Below are 23,096 nucleotides of genomic sequence, written 5' to 3'. Positions count from 1 at the left end.
AGATGGCTACAGTGATGATATTTTGAAGGCCATTTCAAGAGGTGGTTTAATGTTCACCAAAAGAAACAAATAGAATCTATCTACTGTCCAATAGAGTAATGAAAGCCACAATTTCTTTGCAGTTGCTTTCAGTTGTGTTATTCTGGATACTCCATATCCTAACGGTAAAGGTTCCCCTTGCACATACATGCTAGTCGTTTCCAGCACTAGGGGGCGGTGCTCATCTTTGTTACAAAGCTGAAGAGCCAGCGCTGTCCGAAGACGTCTCCGTGGTCATGTGACTGGCATGACTAAATGCTAAAGGCATATGGAACGCTGTTCCCTTCCCACCAAAGTGGTCCCTATTTTTCTACTTGCATTTTTTTACAGGCTTTTGAACTGCTAGGTTGGCAGAAGCTGGGACAAGTAACCTCACTCCATTGCACGGTGCTAGGAATTCGAACCGCTGAACTGCTGACCTTTCGATCAACAAGCTCAGCGTCTTAGCCACTGAGCCACTATGTCCCTTATCCTAGGACACACCCCGTATCCTAGAACTTTCTAAATATCATATGAAAAGAAGGAATAGTTATTACAAATGATACAGCTTTGTATATAATAATGTAAGATGTTTTTTTTTTCCAACTTGATGCAACTCCAGATATAAAGAGACCAGGAATTCTGGGAGCTGCAATCTGAACACATATAAACAGAGAGAAAAAAATCACTGCAGGATATACTTCTTAGTACTAATTATTATCACTGCTTAATGGTGAAGTTAAGCCTGTTTCTAAAGAAATCAAGTAGTTTCCCTTTATGTTGTGACAACCTGGTTGAGTGAACCTAGGAAGAAGAGGAGGAGGAGGAGGAGGAGGAGGAGGAGGAGGAGGAGGAGGAGGAGGAGGAGGAGGAGGAGGAGGAGGAGGAGGAGGAGGAGGAGGGAGAATTTTTCCAATCAAATTTCATATCATCTGTTTTATAAATGTTACAAGTCTTACCCTCCAAAAGGCAGGAAATGGGATCACATTATGAGTCTGCTTTTGGGTTGTTAATATCTGAGTTAAGCTCGAAACATAAATAGTGCCTTTGAAAGACCAGCCCTGAAAAGCTGAATCTAGAAGTGAAGTTCTAAATATCTGCTCTTGCCATACAGGTACCATCCTCCAGACAGCAATTTGCATCAGATAGAAAGAAGCTATTTCATTCCTGCACAGGGCTTCCAGACATAGCTAAATAGATTTGTTTTTGTTTTCTTTTGCTTATTCCCCTTTAAAGTTGGGATAAACTTCAAAAAGGCATCTAATGGGAAATATAAGCCATGTGCTTATCAGCCTCCAGTTTCAAATGGCTTTCTTAGAAGTTAGTAATTAAAAAAGATTTCAGTAACTCCCTTTAAGTCTGTCCTGATTCAACCCTACTCCTACTTCCACATTTTGTTTAAAAACTGGCATATTAATTCCAGTTAGTCAATTCACAATGTAATTAATACAACTTGCATTTAAGAAGTCTTAGAGAAAGTTTGGTGTGTGATAAAGATGCCAAACTAGAAACTAGGAGTTCTAGTTCTACCTTAGAAACCATGGGCCAGTCACTTTCTCTCAACCCAGCAAAGAAGTCAATGTCAAACCACTTCTGAAATCTGAGAGAAGGAGGGAGGGAAGAAGGGAGGGAAGGAGGGAGGGGGGAAGGAAGGAAGGAAGGAACGAAGGAAGGAAGGAAGGAAGGAAGGAAGGACCATCATTTTGAAAAACAGGCCATCTTACCTGAGAGACAAAAATCTCGGATGGCAGCAAACTCACTGGAAGGATCTCTGCTGATGTGGATGACATCATATTTAGAAATGGAAGGGTCAAGAATAGTGGAGGTCCTGTCCAAACGTTGCCATTTGTCCAAGGTCACTAAAAACCAAAATGCAGAAATTCAACAGAAGTCTTGAGAACCGTAATTTATATGTGTTGGAATACAACATGAAATAATGGATCAGAGGACCCACATAATCAGTGGGACACGTGAGTCACAACTAAGTAAAATCATAGGATTCTGGTGTCAAGAAATATGTGTGAATGTTTTACTGAAGGTTATAACTATAGTTATAATTAATGAATCTCTTTAATGGTCTGTAACCTCCCTGAGTTCTCATCCTTTTATTCAATCATTTTCATTTAATGACCCGTATAATCCCTTGCGGGATGGAGTCTGGGAAACTAAATGGAGATAACAGAGTGTTTTAATGGCCGGATGCCCTTCCTGTTGTCAATGCGGAGTTTTGTTTAGTAGATATATTCTCAGTGTGCCCAGAGAGAGAAAAATCTGCCTCTTCCTAGGATCAAGCTCACAGCCTCCTGATTGTGAGGCGAGAACTCCACCTCTAGGCCACCGCACCGCTCCTCAAATTCTGCCCACATAGAGGTATTTAAATACAGACAGTCCTCAACTTATAAACCATTCATTTAGTGATCATTTGAAGTTACAACGGCACTGAAGAAAGTGACGTTTTTCACACTAATGACCGTTGCAGCATCTCCATGGTCATGTGATCAAAATTCAAACACTTGGCAACTGACTCATGTTTATGACGGTTGCAGTGTCCCGCAATCATGTGAACTGTCTTTTGTGACCTCATAAGCAAAGCTAAGGAGGAGGCCACGTTCGTTTAATAACTGTGTTACTCACTTAACAATTGCAGTGATTCACTTAACGTCTGTGGCAAGACAAGTCATAACATGGGGCAAAATTCACTTAACAGTTGTCTTGTTTAGCAATAGAAATTCTAAGCTCCGTTGTGGTCATAAGTCAAGGACCATCTGCAATCTGGTCTACCAAGATATGGAACTTCTTCCGCCTTTGAGAAATGGTTAGAGACTTTCTCATGCTGCTAGAAGTAGTTTAGAACAGGGGTCTTCAAACTTGACGGCGTTAAGACCTATGGAGTTCAACTCCCAGAATTCCTCCTCCAGTCGTGTTAACTCAGGAATTCTGGGAGTTGAAGTCCACAAGTCTTAAACTTGCCAAGTTTGAAGACCCTTGGTTTAGAAGAACTGCCCACCCAATCTCTTTGACTTCAGGTTTGGTAGAACATTTCAAAAAAAGGCTGCTTCCTCCTGCTGTAGGCATGATTTCAAACAAACTAAATCATGGTTAACATCAGATCCAATCTACTGTCTTCCCCGGAATGTACATAAAACTGAACAACCCCCCTTGGTTTTATTTCTCACTGCATATTTGTTTTTCAAAAGCCAACACTTTAATAGTTGGATTTAAAAACAAAAACAGAAGAGGGGTTTTACAGACTCTCAGCAGTTTTGTTTTCTGTTTTTGCCATAAAAACAACAACAGAAGTGGAGCCTTTCCAGGGACAGGAATTTAGGAAAAACAGTTTAAACAATAATTACACATCAATTTTCTGCAGTCTGAGTTGCCAGTTCCAACAGTGTGGAAGTTATTTGTCTAGCTCCAGACCCAAATCTGAAAACGACTACTTATGCTCTTAAAAGAAAAAAAGAAAAGACAGACATCCTTTGTTTTGGATCCAATGTAAGCCAAAGATGTCTGAACTATCTTGCTGATTTTAAAGGAAATTTGGTTTGGGATAATAGATCACTCACAGTCACTTATGCTGACACCATCAGCATACCAGGGATTTATATATCCTTATTTATTTAAATAAATAAAACCCTGGCTGCTCTTTAGAAGGCCAGATCCTGAAGATGAAACTCAAAGACTTTGGCCACCTCATGAGAAGGAAGGACTCCCTGGAGAAGAGCCTAATGCTGGGAACGATTGAGGGCAATAGAAGAAGGGGAGGACAGAGAATGAGGTGGCTGGATTGAGTCACTGAAGCAGTTGGTGTGAGCTTAGATGGACTGCAGAAGATGGTAGAGGATAGGAAGGCCTGGAGGAACGTTGTCCATGGGGTCGCGATGGGTTGGACACCACTTCGCAACTAACAACAACAACAATTATTTATTTATTGATAGATTGATAGATTGATAGATTGATAGATTGATAGATTGATAGATTGATAGATTGATAGATTGATAGATTGATAGATTGATAGATTGATAGATCGATAGATCGATAGATCGATAGATTGATAGATTCTTAGTAAGGCCACGCCAGAATACTGCATCCACTTTTGGTTACCACAATACTAAAAAAGATGTTGGGACTTTGGAAAAAGTTCAGAGAAGAGCAGCTAGGATGATTAAAGGCCTGGAGACCAAACTATATGAAGAATGGTTGCAGGAACTAGGTTTGGCTAGTCTAGAGAAAAGAAGGAACTAGGGGTGGCATACTGTATGTTGTTGTGGCTTGTAGAAGAGACCTACGGCTCCACCGATAGGTCTCAGTTCTCAAATCCATGGTAATTGCAGCCACAAAATTGTTGCACACTATGATTTAAAGATGGTTCTCCACCTTTGTAGATATTCTCAGTCATCCAGGTCATGGTTGTCTGAAAGGTGGTTTTTTTTTTTTTTAGGAGGCAACTGGACTTTCTTGTTTTTTCTTTGAAGATGTTTCGCTTCTCATCCAAGAAGCTTCTTCAGCTCTGACTGGATGGTGGGGAACAGAAGGATTTCTATTCCTTGCAGACAGCTGGTCATTTGCATCCTTTTAGAAGGTCATTGAAGCACTTGGAGGTTTATCTGTGTCCTCAGGGTCATCTGAGTAGTGCTCCTGGTTCCTGTAAGCTGCAATTTTTTCCCTCTGGAAATCCATTCCTTTTTCCCACACCATTCCAAGAGTGTTCATCCCAAACTGTATAGCTAAAAGTCTGTAGAGATTCTCAGTCATCCAGGTCATGGTTTTCCCAAAAGTGCTTTTTCAGGAGGCAACTGGAACTACTCAGGAGACTCCGAGGACACAGATAAACCTCCAAGTGCTTCAACGACCCTCTAAAAGGATGCAAATGACCAGCTGTCTGCAAGGAATACAAATCCTTCCATTCCCCCACTTTCCTGTCAGAGCTGAAGAAGCTTCTTGGATGAGAAGCGAAACGTCTTCAAAAGAAAAGAAAAAAAACAAGAAAACCCACTTGCCGCCTGAAAATAAAAGAAAGAATACATCTTTAGGTTCTCCACCTTTGTATAAAACGTTGAGTTTCATACAGTAACTAAGCAACTCCGTTGAAGCAGATGCATGGATCACTTTCCCCTAGTAAAGTTCCCTCCTTTCAGCCAGACCACAGCTGGGTCATCCCAGTGTCACTTGGATCAATTTTTTTCATTGCCTAATTATAACTCTCTGCATCCAACTCCTCCTGAATCTTTTATTGTTAAATTACAGGATCTTCGTAAAAAGAACATCTGGAAAGCTAACTATTTTTACGAAGGACAGGAAGGAGAGAAGGATGGCTGTTGGGGCGAAATGAGAAGAATGTCTGCGATGGCAATTTGACAAGTGAGAGTTGCTCGAAATATAAGCTAAAACCCAGCCTAATGCAAAGCTAAACACAACCTGGATTATCGCCCTGACTCCTCTGATACTGCCCCTGGATGCTGAAAGAAACACTGTAGGTTTGTGCTTGTGTGCACACACAACACAGCAAAAAACACCAAGCTCACCAAAGCTGTCAGGCAGATAAGCAAAAGGAAAAAAAAAATTGTATAAATTGTATAAAAATACTATTCTGACCCAGAATAGTAAGGAATGGACTTACTTCTTTGATGTTTGTGGATCATAATCTGTAAAGACCATACCGGACTGTTTTGTATTGGCAATAGATTGACTACGAGGGTAAAGATTCATTCTCTGAGCTTGTGGATTGGTTTCCACACGTTTCATTACCAGGCTAAATAACATCTCCAGTGGCTAAGTAACATCTTAAGTAACCAACCCACAAGCTCGGAGAATGAACCTTTACCCTCATCCTACACCCAAACTACAGATATTTGCCACTATTGCAAAGATTTAACTTTTATCTCAATTGCAGAAATAAGATACTATAAGCTAAATCAAATATGTGCAAAGTGTCCCAGCTCCATCATAACATTCTGTTCTTCTTAAATATTTAGTTCTTATACATACTGGTAGTCCTTGACTTACAACAACAATTGGGATGGGAACTTCCACCAATGAGCAAAGCAGTTTTTCAACGAGTCACCTAAATTTTATGACTTTTTTTTTGCTGCAGTCATTAAGTGAAACATAGAGTTGTTAAGCAAATCTGGTTTCCCTCCCACCCATTGACTTTGCTTGTCAGAAGCCAGGTGGGAAAGTCACAAACTGGCAAACAGGTGACTCTGGGACACTGCAAAGGTCATAAGTACATGCCAGTTGCCCAGCTTCTCAATTTTGATCACATGGCCATGGAAACACTGCGATGGTCATAACAGCAACAGCAACAGCACTTAGACTTATGTCTGGCTTGGGACCAGGTTATCTGAGGACTGTCCCTTGCCAGTCATTTGTACCCAACCCAACCAGAGCGGGGAGGAAAGGAATGTTGCAGGTCCCATCCCCTGGGAGATACAATTTTATTATTTTATATTAGTTTTATTGTTTTATATATGAGGTTTTTATATTCATGTAAGCCATCTTGAGTCACCATGTGTGAATAGACAGCAATATAAATTTCCTAAAATACATACATACATACATACATACATACATACATACATACATACATACATACATTACATACATACGTACATACATACCGCTTCACGGCGTTTTATAGCCTTTTCTAAGCAGTTTACGGAGTCAGCATATGGCCCCCTCAACCATCTGGGTGCTCATTTTACCCACCTCTGAAGGAGGGAAGCCTGAGTCAACCTTGAGCCTGGTGAGATTCGATCTGCCAAATTTCAGGCACCTGACAGTGAGCAGAAGTAGGCTGCAGTACTGTATTCTAACCACTGCGCCACCACAACTCATACGTAAAAGGACTGGTTGTAAGTCACTATTTTTAGTACTGTTGTAATTTTGAATGGCCATTAAACAAATGCTCATAAGTCAACGGTTACCTGCACCTAAACTAGACCTCTGAGTAACCAGGTAGGTTTTTTTTGTGATCTCACTGTGCACAGTGATATATCTCCCTTGGTGTCTACTGTATTTCACTAGATTTTCCATTTTTAAAAAAAGTGAAAAGCTAACATGCTGCTAAATGCATAGTGTCCGAAGGACTAACTTCAGACGCTATATTTACTCTTTGTCATTCTTCCAAGCCACAGGCATCTTAAACAACTTAAAAGTGCTGGGTGGCTGGAACTCAGTGCTTTTTTAAAGAACGGTGTCCATCTGTCCGTAAAAAAGACACGGTGAAGTTGGGATGGTGGACAGAATTCTGAGAAATTAAAGGGAAAAGTAGAAAGCAACATCCCGGTTTTCCTTCTGGTAAATGAAAACTCGAAAGAAGTCTTCAACTTTTGCAAAGGCGTCCATCAAGCCAAAAAGATGGGAGGTCTTCAGACAGAATTTTAAGAAACTTAAATAGATCAGAAATCCATATTCTTGCCCACCGCCTGATGGAGATAGGAATATCAGCCTGGCATCTTCTAGCTGGGCCAGCACTAAACTTCTAATGTTGACTAGAACTTTTGGAAGTTGAAGATCTGAAGGACTTTGGAGATTCTCAGTCATCCAGGTCATGGTTGTCCCAAAGGTGTTTTTTCAAGAGACAACTGGACTTTCTGGTTTTTGTCTTTGAAAACGTTTCACTTCTCATCCAAGAAGCTTCTTCCGCTCTGACTGGATGGTGGGGAATGGAAGGATTTGCAAGGAATATAAAATCCTTCCATTCCACACCATCCAGCCAAAACTGAAGAAGCTTCTTGGTGGAGAAGCGAAACGTCTTCAAAGAAAAAACAAGAAAGTCCAGTTGCCTTCTGAAGAAGCACCTTTGGGACAAAATCTGAAGGAGTATCACTTTTGGAGGACACTGCTGTATAAGATGATTTGCAAACTGCTATACCTGTCAAGATGAGATGTCTGATACAATCCTCTATGGGCCTCCACAGAAGATTATTCCACTGAATTTTGTGGATTTTGACCCAGGAATTCATCTCTGGAATTTACATTCTAGGTGGTGTTTCTCAACCTTGTCAGATCGTGTGGACTTCAACTCCCACAATCTTCAAGTTGCGAAATCTTAAAGTTGAGAAACTCTGCCACAGGGACAAAGAACTGAACTGAAATATCGTCTGCTTTTCCATTTCATCTGGCATTGCCATGCAAAACAGAAACAGAAATGAGATTGCTACTGTTCATCACATTTTTGAAAAAGGAGGGGAAAAAAAATCAAGAAAAGACGGCATTTTTTTTCCTATCTCATCCAAAACAACTAGCTTTCAGGGATCTAACTGTAGAGGCAGAATAGCAAAGGATTTTCCTTGGAGAAATCCTAGTAGGTCGTATTTATTTTCCTGAACCTGTTACAAGCGAGTATTTCAGCCCGTCTTGCTTTGAGACGAGAGAACACTGTATGACAATATGTGCCACTTTCCTGAAATCTTTGGTGGGTAATAACTATAATCAGACCTTGGCACTTTCCTCTAGCCACCAAGCTGTCATTTGAAAGAAAGAAGAAACCAGCCAACGTTGAAATGAAAGCACACCACATGTTTATCTGGATTGTTAAAATAGGTGGCTTCTAAATAGGGCTCAAGCCTTCCCCCTTCCAAGTCTCCACTGCTCCACATTCCATGGTCCATTTGAGATGGTAGACCTGAGGAACTTCCGCTGTATGAATTTCAAAGATGCAATTATTGCTAATTGGAATGTTTTCCCAGCTGACCCAAAGGTGCGTTTTTTTTTCAAGAGGCAACTGGACTTTCTGGCTTTTCTTTGAAGATGTTTCACTTCTCATGCAAGAAGCTTCTTCAGCTCTGGTGGGGAATGGAAGAATTTATACTCCTTGCAGACAGCCGGTCATTTGCATCCTTTTGGTGAGTCATTGAGACCACCTGGAGGTTTATCTGTGTCCTCAGGGTCACCTGAGTAGTGAAACTAAGTAGTTTCAACAGTTCCAAGAAGGCTCCACACCCATTTTGCACTACTGAGGACACAGATAAACTTCCAGGTGGCCTCAATGACTCTCTAAAAGAATGCAGATGACCAGCTACCTGCAAGGAGTATAAATCCTTCCATTCCCCACCATGCAGTCAGAGCTGAGGAAGCTTCTTGGGTGGGAAGTGAAATGTCTTCAAAAAACCCCAGAAAGTCTTGTTGCCTCTTGAAAAAGCACCCTTGGGACAACCATGGCCTGGATGACTGAGAATCTCCACAGACATTTTACTAGTTGAATTTCCAAGTTGCAGAGAAGAGCTGTAGTAGATCTACAGGTAGACCTACCTAGGACCATTCATTGAGGACCGCTGGAAGTTACCTCAGTGCTGTTAAAAGTTAGTTATGATCAGTCCTTCCACTTACAATCTTCACAGATCCTCACAATTACAGGATCGTGATTCTGGTGCTTAGCAACTGGTGTATATTTATGATGATTGCATGTGATCACCATTTGATCACCCGTGATCACCATTTGTGACTTTCCCAGCCAGCTTCCAACAAACAAAGTCAAGGGAAAGGGCCAGTCTCCCTTAACGACTGCATGATTCAGATAACAACTGCAATGGTTTGTTTAACGACTAGGGTGAAAGAAGTCATAAAATCAGGTGTGACTTGCTTAATGACCACATCGCTTAGCTATGGAAGTTCCAATCCCAATTGTGGTCATCAGTCAAGGACTTCCTGTACTTGTCCTTCTCCTGGTTCCCAGGAACCTGTAGCTCAGTTATCTTCCATGGACTCAAGATATGTTTTCCTTACCGTTTTCTTGATTTTCTGGTAAAGGAATGGGTGGACACACACGGGGCACAATTGCTATGGAAAGAAGAAAAAGGGGAACCATTTTCATTAACAGAAACAAGGATTCATGGAACACTTGAAAGAACAGAGGAGAATCAACCATGGTTAGAAAAGCAAAATCAAGATGGCAGCCACAATGGTGGTGATGGAACCTCTTGTCTGTTGGGTTGTTTTTTTTAATGTGTGTCACATATATGCCCCGTGGAGATCCCAGGAATGCATGTTATCCTGCCACAGGATATAAAGAAAGGTGTTAAGTGAAGAAAATTAGGAAGACAGACAGTTCAAATGAATATATAGGTTTATCAGGGGTGGGATTCTACCAGTTCGTACCTATTCGCTAGAACAGGTTGTTAACATTCTAAGCAGTTCGGAGAACCGGTTGTTAGAAGAAATTACTGGCCTAATCCTGTAAGGAAGGCAGGAAGGAAACATTCTGGTGTTGCTTACAGAAACTGCCTCTCCATTAACCCTTATTACATTCTTGGCAGGACTAGACTTCCTGTCTCAGGAACGTCTCTGGAGTTTTTTCCCCCCTCCTTTGCTGGTAGTTTGCTTGTGTGGAGTGACCATTTAAAATTACAATGGCACTGGAAAAGAAAATGACCATCTTTCACACTTACGACTGTTGCAGCATCCCCACAGTCATAAGAGGCCAGGCGAGGAGATGCATGCCTCGATGTGAATGATATTGAGTTGGCCACACCCAACCAATAACATGACCACCAAGCCATGTCCACCCAGTCACATGACCACCAAGCAACACCCACCAACTAAGCCATGCCCACAGAACCAGTTGTTAAAAAATTTGAATCCCACCCCTGAGGTTTATGGCAAGCTTAAGCTCTCTACAAGAACCTGAACTACTAACGGTCAAAGCGAATGGGCAGCAGATAAGAGTCAATGGAATTCAAGGTGGGCTGGACTTTGATTTTGTTTAGGCCTAAAGGGATTTGAGACTGATGATGCGTTTGACCCCTCCCTCAGTCTCAGTCTGGTCCTCTCCTACAAAAGGATATTGAGATAGACTCTACCATAATGTCTAAGAAAGCTACAGTTTTTGGGGAGTGAGGCAGGAAGATGAATAATCAATCCCCAAAGCAAGGTATGTAGAGCCGTGGTGGTGCAGTGGTTAGAGTGCAGTACTGCGGGCTACTTCTGCTGACTGCTGGCTGATTGACATTTGGCAGTTCGAATCTCACCAGGCTCAAGGTTGACTCAGCCTTCCATCTTTCCAAGTCAGTAAAATGAGAACCCAGATTGTTGGGGGGGAATATTCTGACTCTGTAAACCAGGGGTCCCCAACCACCGGGCCCTGGACCGGTACCGGTCCATGGAACATTTTCTACTGGGCCGCCGGTTTGCTGGGTGCCGCCATCTTGTTTTGATGAGAAAGTGCTTCCGGGTGAGCTTTTCCAGTTGGAAAGTGGCGTTTGGGTCCTGAAGGAATCCTCGCGCCTTAGTTTCATCGAAGGGGATGGGCAGCTTTGAACGAAACTAAGGCGCGAGGATTCTTTCAGCACCCAAGGCAAGGTGAGCCAAGTGACCGTCCCGAAGCTGTCCCGAAGCCCATCGACAAAGGTACAAAGGAGGAGTTGAAGGTGGCGGGGAGAAGCGGGGGATGGCTGGCTGGCTGGTCGCCGCCTCGCCTTGTCTTTTCATGCGTGCTGATGCCGGTACTGGGCCACGGATCATTTTGTGATGCCGGTACCGGGCCGTGGCACAAAAAGGTTGGGGGCCACTGCTGTAAACAGCTCAGAGAGGGCTATAAAGCCCTGTGAGGCAGTATATAAGTCTAAGTGCTATTGCTATGTTGCAGGTCCCATCTATTAGTTATATACATCTGGTGGGACTATGAAAAGGAGCCTTCTCAGTGGTGGCTCCTTCTCTATGGAACATCATTCCCACAGAAGTTTAATTGAACTTCACCTTCTTATTTCTCCAAAAGGCCATGCAAACATGGTTTTGTCAGTGAGAGCCCAAATGGAGACAAATCAAGTGGTTGGCTTGGTTGTGTGGCTGCTGCCAGGGCAGGAGGGATTTGATTGTTATATTGTGGGTTTCTAATGTTGTCATCTGCCCAGCATCACCTTCATTTTATTCATAAATAAAATAAATAATAAAGCTCAGTAATCCAAGACTTCATCAATAGAAAGGAATCACATGTGGGACATTGCATATCACCATATCTCCATTTTGCTGGAGTCAACAGGCTGTATCTAATGTCCCATCTAGTTATCTGCTGCAGTTTGTGTACATTTGCAGTAGATCAGCCTATACAAAGCTGACCTACAGACTGGAAACCAGTCCTATATCTATCAGCCCTTTGAGGTAGACCGGACTAAGAAACCAATTCCATGTAGTTGAGAGCTACTTTTACTGTACTACTCATAGAAACAAAATCTTGCCAGTCTGAATGCCCCACTCTCCTTCTTTACTGTGAATTAGGGAGGGAGAAGTGGTGCAGTGGCCTAGAGATGGCACCCTTGCCTCACAATCAGGAGACTGTGAGTTCGATCCTAGGTAGAGGCAGATATTTCTCTCTCTGGGCACAATGACAACATATCTGCTCAACAAAACTCCACATTGCTGACAGGAAGAGCATCCGGCCAGTAAACACTCTGCTATCTCCATTCAGTTGCCCAGACTCCACCCCACAAGGGATTATGGGGTCGTTAAAAGATGATGATGATGATGATGATGTGAATTAGGGAGGGACTTGTCTGAGAGATTTTCTCTAGTTACTTTCTTGGCCCGGGCTCAAATCTCTCTTATCTAGTGGATCTTCCTCCTATCCTACTAGCCTTACATCTACACCTTCCCTACACCTACACTTTCTACAATACAGATAGTCCTCGGCTTACAGCAGCTTGTTTAGTGACCATTCAAAGTTACAACGGCGCTGAACATAGTGACTTATGACCAATTTATTCACACAAATGTTGCAGCATCTCCATGGCCAGCCACATGATCAAAATTCAGATGTGTAGCCACTGACTCATATTTAGGATGGTTCTGGAGTCAGGTGATTGCTTTTTGCCACCGTCTGACAAGCGAAAATCAATGAGGAAGCCAGATTTACTTAACAACAGTGGTGGTATTCTACCGGTTCGGCTCGGTTCTGCCGAGCTGGTAACAGTGATGAGCAGCGAAGACCACATCAGTTCTCTCCGCCACTCTGCTGTTGGGCCCACCTGCCCGCCCGTGCTCCCATACACACCTTTATCCTCTGAATTTGAAGTGCAGCTGCTTTGCACGGCACAGTAGAGCGCCATGTGGCAGCTGCTGAAGCAACCGGCATCGTGCAGGCTTGCAGGAGGTGAGTTAGAATGCCTCTGTGCCTGCGCAAAGTGCGTGTTTTGTGTGGGCGCACACGCAAAGTGTGTGCCCGCATGCAAAGTGCGCCCACCAAGCCACACCCACCGAACCGGTGGCAAAAATATTTGAATCCCACCACTGCTTAACAACCACGTTACCAACTTATCGACTTAACCAACAGCGGCAAGAAAGATCATAAAACAGACCAAAGCTCGCTTAACAAATGTCTCACTTAGCGACATAAATTTTGGGCTCAATTGTGGTTGTAAGTCAAGGACTACCTGTAGAATGATTTCTCTTGCTTTAGCAGAGACTCTACCCCTTGAGGGTTCAGAATGACTCTTATCGCTTGCAGACAGGATTTGATAATAGCTTGCTACTTAAGCCAAACCAAGTCTTATTGCTCAGTACAGCTTATCGGTTCGCAAGAAAACGAAGGAACTATAAACGTTATTTTGATTAAAATACTGATGCCTGTTGATAAAAGCATCTGCAGGCTGAATTCGCATTCCCTGAGCAAGAGTTCAGCAGAGTTCAGCTGCAAAATTTAAAACTTCTTTACGTTCCAGATTGCCTCTGCCTTTTGGGACTGTAAGTATTTACTGTCTCTGCTTAAATAATCAGTTGCGTATGCACACAACGCGGTATGGAATACTTTCCCGCAGACTCAAGCAGAAACTGACCTGCTATTAAACTGGATTAGATTTTCTAGTACAATTTTTTAAAATAAGAAAACCTCATAGATTTCCTAATACCCTTAAAAAGCGAAGTTTGGGATACACATACGTGCATATTATGCAGCTATATAGGAACATGTGCTATACTGAAGTGTAATTCAGATTTTTTGGCTTAAGTGCCACCAAAAATGGCAATCTATCCAGGATCACATCTGGCAATCTGTTCAAAACACCCATTGCAGGAGAGATGGAACATCTTGAAGGAATATACCTTACATCTGGACCGTCTACCTATTTTGGCTATTTTATTCCTCCTTCTGTTTTGTTTCGTTTTTAGGTCTTAAAGCAAGGAAGCATGTGGGAAAGATGTGAAGGATTTTCCAGGCAGGATAACTAGGAATATGTGGCTTTCATTACTCAAAATAAAAGATTGCCTTGAATTCTAAAACTTTGGCAAGTGTTTTTTTGGCAAATGTCTAATGAGGGCTGGATTGTAAATTTCTGACATCTCCTCTGTAAGATTTCCCTGTCCAGTCTTATCCAACTCAAGGGCCAGTGCTCATTGCTGTTTCATAGCTGAGGGAGTTAGTATTGTCTAAAGACACTTCCATGGCCATCTGGTCAGCAGGACTACACATCGAAGCTCACAGAAGGCTGTTACCTCCCTACTGAAGGGGTACCTATTTTTCTACTCACATTTGCATGCTTTCAAACTGGTAGGTGACTGGAGCTGAGGCAAGAACGGGCACTCACCCCATGGTGTGTCACTTGGGTCTCTAACCCAAGCTGTCACTTTCCATGTCTTTAACAGCTGAGCCAACAGCGGCTCCATCCATTGGTGGCAAACATGTGGTGGGCATGATTTTGTGGGCGTGGCAGGGGAAGGATACTGTGAAATCCCCATTCCCTCCCCACTCCACTAACCTGCTTTCCAGCTCCATTCTCCTGTGCAGGGCAACAAAAGAAGAGCCAGCTGATCAGCCGGGACTAAGGAAGCATAGAATAAATGGGGGCAGAACCAGTCAGAGGTGGCATTTGCCGGTTCTGCAAACTACTCAAAATTTCCACTACTGGTTCTCCAGAACTGGTCAGAACCTGATGAATACCACCTCTGGCTCCATCTTCTCTATACTCTTCAGCTAGCAGTTGAAAGAGATCTATACATGGAGAGACCCAGAGGTGGTATTCAGCCAGTTCAGACCGGTTCTGGTGAACCGGTAGCGGAAATTTTGAGTAGTTCGGAGAAGCAGCAAATACCACCTCTGGCTGACCCTGTCTACCTGCCCCCACCATTACTTCTCCTATATTCCCTTGTTTTTTAGCTCAGCTGATTCGCATGGCAGAGCAGATAGCCATGCCTCAGCTGAGCCAAAAAAAAACCAGATCAGCTCACCAGCACTGACACACAGAGGGAGGTTTTTGAACCCTGCATGCATCTCATAGAACCAGTAGGAAAAAATGTGGAAATCCACCACTGAGAAACCCTGATGGAAGATGATGAATGGACACAAACATGTCCATGTACATGGAATATCTTCTCAGTTTCAATCCAACATGGTTATTTAGTATAGTATAGTATAGTATAGTATAGTATAGTATAGTATAGTATAGTATAGTATAGTATAGTATAGTGTAGTGTAGTGTAGTGTAGAGTGGAGTGTAGTGTGTGAGTGTAGTGTAGTGTAGTGTATAGTATAGTAGTGTATAGTATAGTATAGTGTAGTATAGTATAGTATAGTATAGTATAGTATAGTATAGTATAGTATAGTATTATTTTTTGTTAAATTCATTTGCCCTTTACATTACCCTGGGGCTATTCTAGGTAGCTTACAACAATAAAAAGGAAGTAAAATGACAGGAGTGTAAACAGAACAGAAGTAAAATAATAGAGCAATAAAACAAACAATGACAAAGGAAGGTAGCAAGAATAAATAAAGCCCTGGGGGATGCAGTGGTTAGAATGAAGTATTGCAGGCTAACTCTGCCCAAAGCCTGGAGTTTGATCCTGATGGGCTCAAACTTGACCCATCCTTCCATCCTTCTGAGGCTGGTAAAATCAAGAATTGGATTGTTGGGGGAAATATTCCAGTATTTCAGGGGTTGCCACAAAGAGGAGGGGGTCAACTTATTTTTCAAAGCAGCAGCGGACAGGACAAGAAACCATGGATGGAAACCAATCAAGGAAAGATTTGGTACTCACAGGATTTCTGATACCAGCCGAAGGGATGCACCCTGGCCTCAGTTTCCAGAGACGTACAAGGAGAAATTTGCCAATCACTTCTTAATTCGTCACTGCAGGTTTGAATTCCCAAACTGCCCAGAGTCAAACACAAGATCTTGCTGTCTGAAATGAGAACACCGTGGTAGGTTGTCATTGTTTTTCTATAAATTTCTGTTGGCACTTGGCATTTTTAAATAATCCATCCACACTGAAGAAATAAAAACATTCGAGTTGATAGGATGGCTTGCCTGTCATAAAATTAGCTGTGTGACCTGGCTGTCACAAAAAAATGGCAAAGCATTTGGAACAACCAACATGTTTTAGCAAAACTGTCGTAAAACTGAATCATATAACTGCACGATGCTACAAAATGGCCATAAATACAGGCTGGTTGAGAAGAGCCTGATGGACAGTTATGTGACTATGGAAAAGCAGCCATTGGAAGTTCAGAACAGGGTCATAAGTATCTTTGGGGAGTGGTCCATCATAACTGCAGGCCGGTCATAAGTAGAGGATTATCTGTATGCAGTTGATGGGACTTGAAAATGACTTTTTTAAAAATAATTTTTTATTAAACAAAAACATTAAAAACAATGAATGTGGTGTAATCATCCTGACACAACTATTTGTTGTACCTATCTATTATGGTTAGCATATAATACAAATTTACATTATATATAAATTTATACATTACAACAATTTTCCATATTCTTAATCTACTATCTTAACATCCTTATCTTATTTTAATTTTAAGTCTTCCTTTTTTAGTTTAGTTTAGTTTAGTTTAGTTTAGTTTAGTTTAACTTTATTGTCAATGCACCTTGTACAACAAAATCAAACACCATCTTCAGTGCATATCATGACCATGAAAATTAACACAAACACACATCCTTCACCCTCCACACATTGAACCGAAAACCCCTGACACCACACCAACACTGCACTATACAGTAGAATTCAACAGAGCTACTGTCCTGGGATAGAAGCTGTTTTTCAGCCTATTTGCCCTTGTTGTTATTATCCTGTACCGTCTGCCAGATGGTAATAGTTCAAAAAAAGGGTTCCCAGGATGAGATGGACCTTTGAGAATGTTTTAAACTTTCTGAAGGCAGCGGGAGCTATAAAGCTCTTCCAAAGAGGGGAGAGGGCAACCAAAGATCTTCTGGGCAATGATGTTAACCCTCTGGAGTGCTTTCCTATCTGCCACTGTGCAATTGGCAAACCATACAGAGGCAAACCAACCATTGGTAAAATTTATCCCATACTTTATAGTATTCAGCCTCGTCCTTATTTTTTAATTCCAACGTTAGTTTATCCATTTCGACGCATCTTTTTAATTATCTCAGTTTCATTAAATTTCCACTTTTGAGCATAGACTAATCTTGCTGCCGTGATCACGTGTGTTATTAGATACATTAGTTCCTTATTGTATCTCTCTGTATTAATTCCCAGCAGAAAGAATTCCAGTCTATATTCAAGTTTAATCTCACCCGTTTCTTCTAACCAACTCTGAATTTTATGTCCAAAATCCTGGGCTTTCCTTCAAGTCCACCATATATGATAATACGATCCGTTCTCCTGGACTTGAAAATGACTTGATGGCACATAATCCATGAATCAATGACTCTTTGTCAATCCTACCTACATCTGACTTCCTTATGGCCAGTTTCACAAATGCATACAGGTAATCCTTGACCTATGACCAAAATTGAGTCCAACATTTCTGCTACTAAGCGAGATCAAGTAGTTAAAAGTGAGTTTTGCCCCATTTTACAACCTTGCCACAGTTGTTAAGTGAATCAGTGCAATTGTTAAGTTAGTAACATGGTTGTTAAATGAATCTGGCTTTCCTATTGACTTCGCTTGTCAAAAGATCACAAAAGGGGAATTATATGATCCCAGGACTTTGCAACCATCCTAAATATGAGCCAGTTGCCAAATTTTGATCATGTGACCATGGGGAAGCTCTGTTGGAAGAAATATCCATCTGGTTCAGTTCCAAGCCAGGAGAAAGACACCGGAAACATGGAGGCTGATTGGAAAGATGGTTTTATGGGACTTCCGGTTTGTCGGCTTCACGAGCGACAGGGATTTGCGGCTGCGCGATCCCTGCCGCGCTAGCGTTTTGGGGCTCCGACCCAGACGGGTACGGAGCTAGGCTGCCCTGCAGGGGCAGCTGAAGGTAGGGGGATCCGGAGAAGGGTTTGGGGTTTTGCAGACCCCTCCCGGCCGGCAGAACCCCTTTTCCCAGGACGTGCAGCGGCGGTCCGTAATGGCCGCCACAAAGAAGCTGGCAGCCGGGTAAGAATGCGCAGGAGGAAGTGGAGAAAGTGCTTGAAAGGAGAAAGTTTTTCTTGGCTCCTAGGACTCTAAGACATATTTAACAAAATTCCTGAAAAGTATGACTTTCTGAATGATACCTTCGAGAAGAGGAAAAAGCGGCAGTTTAATGGTGCTGAAAGGATAGCTTACCCTCTTTTTCTACGGAATAAAAGTGAATATTAAGAAATCTATTTTTTTTAGGTGAAAACTGGCTTTAAGCGATGAGTGGGAAAAGAGAGGACTAAAAAAATATATTTGTATGCTAAGACTTTGTTGGAGGAGATGCCTTAAGGATTGAAAGACTAAAATATATTGCAATAAGATTTTAAGAAACAGATTTGGACTTTCTTTTTCTCTGATTGATACTACCCTAGGAGGAGAGAGGGGAACTCTGTCTTGGTTTGGACTGACTGATAACTTTGGGATTGTCTTATTTTTCCTTTGGAATATTCTGACTGTTGTAAGAGAAAAGAAAAGAAAAGATTTATAATGGCTCCTTCTATTGAGGAACTGAGAAAAGATTATGAGCAAGCAAAAAAAAATGGTAAAGCTGGTTTGAAAGAAGCCTTCCTTTTTTAGAAATGGCGCTTATTAACTATCAACAAACATTGCAGCAGATGAAGACAGCAGAAGAAGAAGAAGGAGAGGAAACCATCTTTAATAAATCTCAGAACTCGACCAAGAGGGAAGGAAGAGGGAAGAGAAGAGAAATAAAGGACTTAAGATTTAAAAAACATTTAAGAAAGGGAAAACAAGGTGCAAAATCAATATAAGGATGGTAAACAAAAGGGAAGAGGAATACGACAGAGAAGGGAAGCCAGTAAGGCAGAGGCTAGAAGAAGGGGGGTAGAAAGGTTTGTTGGGAGAAGAAAGAAAGGGAAAAGGTGGAGAAAAGCTACAAAGTTTTGAAATTAAATGGGAAAAAGGAATTTTTTTAGGGATAAAGGATAAGTATAATTTCTTCAAAGAGATTTTGCAAGGTACATAAGATGATATGGTAGTATTGTATTAGAAATAGAAAACTTAAATGGCTTAAGAGTTGATAAGAGATTAAAATGTTGAAATGTTAATAATGATTGGTTTTAAAATATAATATGAGGGGAGATTTAGAATATTGAGCTTTAATTAAAGAGTTTAATAAGATTATGGGATTGATGTTATTATAAAATTTTCATTATAGTATTTGTTTTTAATATTTAGATCTATTGTTTAACTATGTATTTAATTATTTTGGATGTATTATTCAGTTAGAATGTACCAAGCAAAATCGGATTGGGTATTCTAAAGATTAATTTGATTAATTTAGTCGGGAGATAGAAAGGCATCATACTCTGATTAGTGATTTCAGGAGAAATTTTTTTTTTTTATAAGGAATGAGACAAAGGTACAATAAAGAATGGACAAAAGATACAAATATAATGACTCAAATTAAGATGATTAATTAAGATAGAATTAAAAAGAGTGAAATATGGGGAGAAGTTAATATAGAAGATTTAGAATGGTAAATAAAATAAGTAATGATATGTAAGATGAGTATGAATACAGTTGAAGTCCATGAAGAAAGAAATACCTGGGTCCAAGTTACTTTCCAAAAAGATCTTTTTTTATGTTTTGTGTGTTGTGTATATATGTTTTTTTTGGGGGAGAATTAATGAAACCTTGCAGAAATATAGAATGAGAATAATGGTAACTAAGTCAGAAAGAAATAGATGAAATAATAATAATAAAATGGAATAAGAGTAAAGAGAAAGAAAGAGAAAATGGATAAGAGGTTTTTGTATGTTTATATGGAAATGGTTTAAAACAGAATTATAGTTTATCTGACTTGTTAAATTTATAATGGAAAAAGGTTTAAATATGTAATGGATAATGACGACTTGTGTGTTTTGAAAAAAATTAATAAAACTTGTTTAAAAAAAAAAAGAAAGATGGTTTTATGGAGAAGCAGAACAACATGGGTTCTGGGCAGCTGACCACATGGAGTTGAGAGTGGGTGGCTTTTATACTTTCTCTTGGGCTTTGAACTTGAGCTTCCTGTTCCTGTGCAAGAACATATATTCTATTGGTTGTTGTCAGACTCCCATGGGCCATGTAGCTGCCTCTATAGGTTGTCTGAGCTAAGTTTGGCTGAAGTTTGGATTTTCTGAGATGATATAATAAAGAGGCTTGTGTTCTCAAAAGGTGTTGGAAAATTCCTATTATGGCTTAATGGTTTTGTCCTGGTTTGGAACTTGAGTGAGGGTATTTGCTTATGAATAGAGCTATCTATATCTTTATCTGACATCTGCTGTGGGCTGTTAAGAAAAGGTGGGGGCTGCTTTCTCCCTCTAAAAAAACATGTTTCTCATTTCTCATCCAGGGAAATATAATATTCTGCCTTTTGAATAGTCCTCAAAATATTTCATTCTTCTAGGAGAGAGGTAGCTTCCCACAGCTACAGTGGTCATAAGTATGAAAAATGGTCATAAATTACTGTTTTTTCAGTGCCATGGTAACTTTGAATGGTCACTAAATGAACTGTTGTAAATTGAGAACTACCTGTATTTAGCTGGACAATGTGAATAATGCATCATACCGGGAAACCTGGAATTCCAAAAGAATCTCAGCAACTCAGTTATTTGTAAATATTAAGGAGGTGGGGCTTGTGGTGAGAGTACAAGTTAGGATTAGGGTAACTTTGAATCAATGGTGGGATTCTACTGGTTTGGCCCGGTTCGGACAAACTGGTAGTAAAAAAAATAGCTACTGGTTCAACCGAACCGGTATTTCTTTTTCTCTCCTCCTAACGATGATCAGCTGTTCCAACAATGCCAGGATCCCCCTCACTGTCTTACTGCTTTGCCCAGGAGGCTTCCGTGAGGCCCAGGAGGCCAAAAAACAGAGCGTGGGGAGGAAGGTGCTGCACACACAAAAAAAGAAGAAGCCACACCCACCCAGTCACGTGGCCATGTCCACCTAGCCACTCCCGCCTTGCCATGCCCACAGAACCGGTAGTAAAAATATTTGCATCCCACCCCTACTTTGAATGGCCAATAAATGAATGGTTGTAAGTCAAGGATTACATGTTATATATTTGTTCTCTGTTCATGTCCAAAGTGCAGTGCTGACCAGAAAGAAATAGCCTGCTCCTTTGTCTTCTACTCACCTTTTCTAAAGAACATAAATTAACCAGCAACAGAAGCAGCAAAGTAGGATGTAAGTTGTTGGCTGTAGAACAAGCCCTTTCCATTGTAGCTTCTGGAGTGCCTGATTTTTGGCTGCAGGTTCTTAGAAAAATAAATCCACTTTCCCCACTTCCTCCCTTATCCAGAAACATTACCGGGTACATGGCTCAAACAAGCACACAGGAGTTTGTTAAACACTGCAAACCACAATGAAATAGGTTCCAGATTACCTAAGGGAAAAGATTTTTTAAAAAAATTCTACAGGGCTTATAATGAATGACTAAAAAAAAAATACCTATGTCTTGGGAAGCATTTAGAAGTCCAAAACCCGAGCAGCAAGGATCAGCATCGCAAAGCCGTTCACAGTCAAAAAAACTGAATGGAAAAAAAGAAAAGAAAAGAAAGACAGAATGTGAAAAACAAAGGAAAATGAACACGTTTGGCATCTTAATTCCTGAGGAATCAACAGAAAGCTTCTACACTTCATTAAGAGAGATAAATCAGTTTTGGAACTCAGCAGTCTGAGTGAAACTTACATTCCAAACCAGAAGCAAATAACAAGAATATCCATTTATATTAAAGCCACTGGGATTTAAAAAGAAAAACAATCTGTGAAACAGAAGTTAATGATTTTCTTAAGATATAGGAGAGAGAGCAGACCTCTGCAGCAAAATTTAAATGAACAACTGGGACCCAGAAAGTCACAGAGGGGTTTTATTAACTTGTTTGAAAGGTGTTCTTGCTTCTTTTATACATTGTTATAACAAGGTAAGAGGTGTGGTGGCTCAGTGGCTTAATGATGCTGGAGATGGTCTCTGCTCCAGCGGTTCGAGTCCTAGCACTGCATGGTGGGACGAGTTCCTGTCACCTAACCATTCAAAAGCATATTCTGTTCTTTACTTTTGTCTTTTAACAACCCCGTAATCTCTTGCAGTGGGATGGAGTCAGAGCAACTGAATGGAGCTGAGTGTTTACTGGCCAGATGCCCTTCCTGTTACCAACGCAGAGTTCACAGCTGATATTTACTCATTGTGCCCAGAGAGAGAATTATCTACCACTACCTAGGATCGAACTCACAGCCTCCAGATTGTGAGGCGAGAGCTCCACCTCTAGGCCACTGCACCACTCATTCAAAAGCATATTCTATGTGAGTAGATAAATAGGTGCACTTCGGTGGAGAGACGAGCGGATGCTCTGTGAAGGCAGTCAGATTCCTGCCGGCTCTGAACCTTCCTGACTGCGGTGCCCGTTTGCAAGGTGGCTCTGGGGAGGGAGAGGGACTTGGATGACACTGCTGGAAAAGCGGCTCGTCTTTCTTTCTGGAGCTGGCTCACTCAACTGTGGCATACCTTGGGAAGCGTGCAAGCATTTCCAACAACAGAGCTGGTACCTTGGCAGCCAAACTACCTCTCCACAATAGCATGGGGATCTCCTGGCTAATGTAGCAATGCCATAAGCCAATAATAATAATATCTGTCCAAGATATGGCTCAAAGTAAGAACATCTCCTTGGACAATATAGGTAGATAGGTAATAGGTGGGAAGATAGACAGACAGACAGAACTGGAATAGGCAACCTAGCTTTAATTCTACAAAGTCCCAGACAACA

At 41.3% G+C, this 23,096-nt stretch overlaps 1 protein-coding gene across 1 annotated transcript in view; it reads right to left on the bottom strand.

Annotated features, from left to right (window-relative positions):
* Positions 1-23,096, bottom strand: part of TG (thyroglobulin) — a 168,892-nt gene that overhangs the window by 76,578 nt on the left and 69,218 nt on the right. The window contains exons 33-36 of the mRNA XM_087960087.1: positions 21,784-21,863; positions 15,982-16,125; positions 9,748-9,801; positions 1,743-1,877 (exon numbers count right to left, since the gene is read on the bottom strand). Coding sequence (XP_087816213.1) covers positions 1,743-1,877; positions 9,748-9,801; positions 15,982-16,125; positions 21,784-21,863 — 413 coding nt within the window. The remainder of the gene's footprint in view (positions 1-1,742; positions 1,878-9,747; positions 9,802-15,981; positions 16,126-21,783; positions 21,864-23,096) is intronic.

This window comes from Notechis scutatus, chromosome 3 (genome assembly GCF_049901735.1).
Source record: "Notechis scutatus isolate UNSWTSFEM ecotype Mainland chromosome 3, rNotScu1.2, whole genome shotgun sequence".
NCBI classification, from domain to species: Eukaryota; Metazoa; Chordata; class Lepidosauria; order Squamata; family Elapidae; genus Notechis; species Notechis scutatus.
The sequence above is the reverse complement of the archived record's forward strand: the minus strand, read 5'-3'. Positions and strand labels throughout refer to the sequence as shown.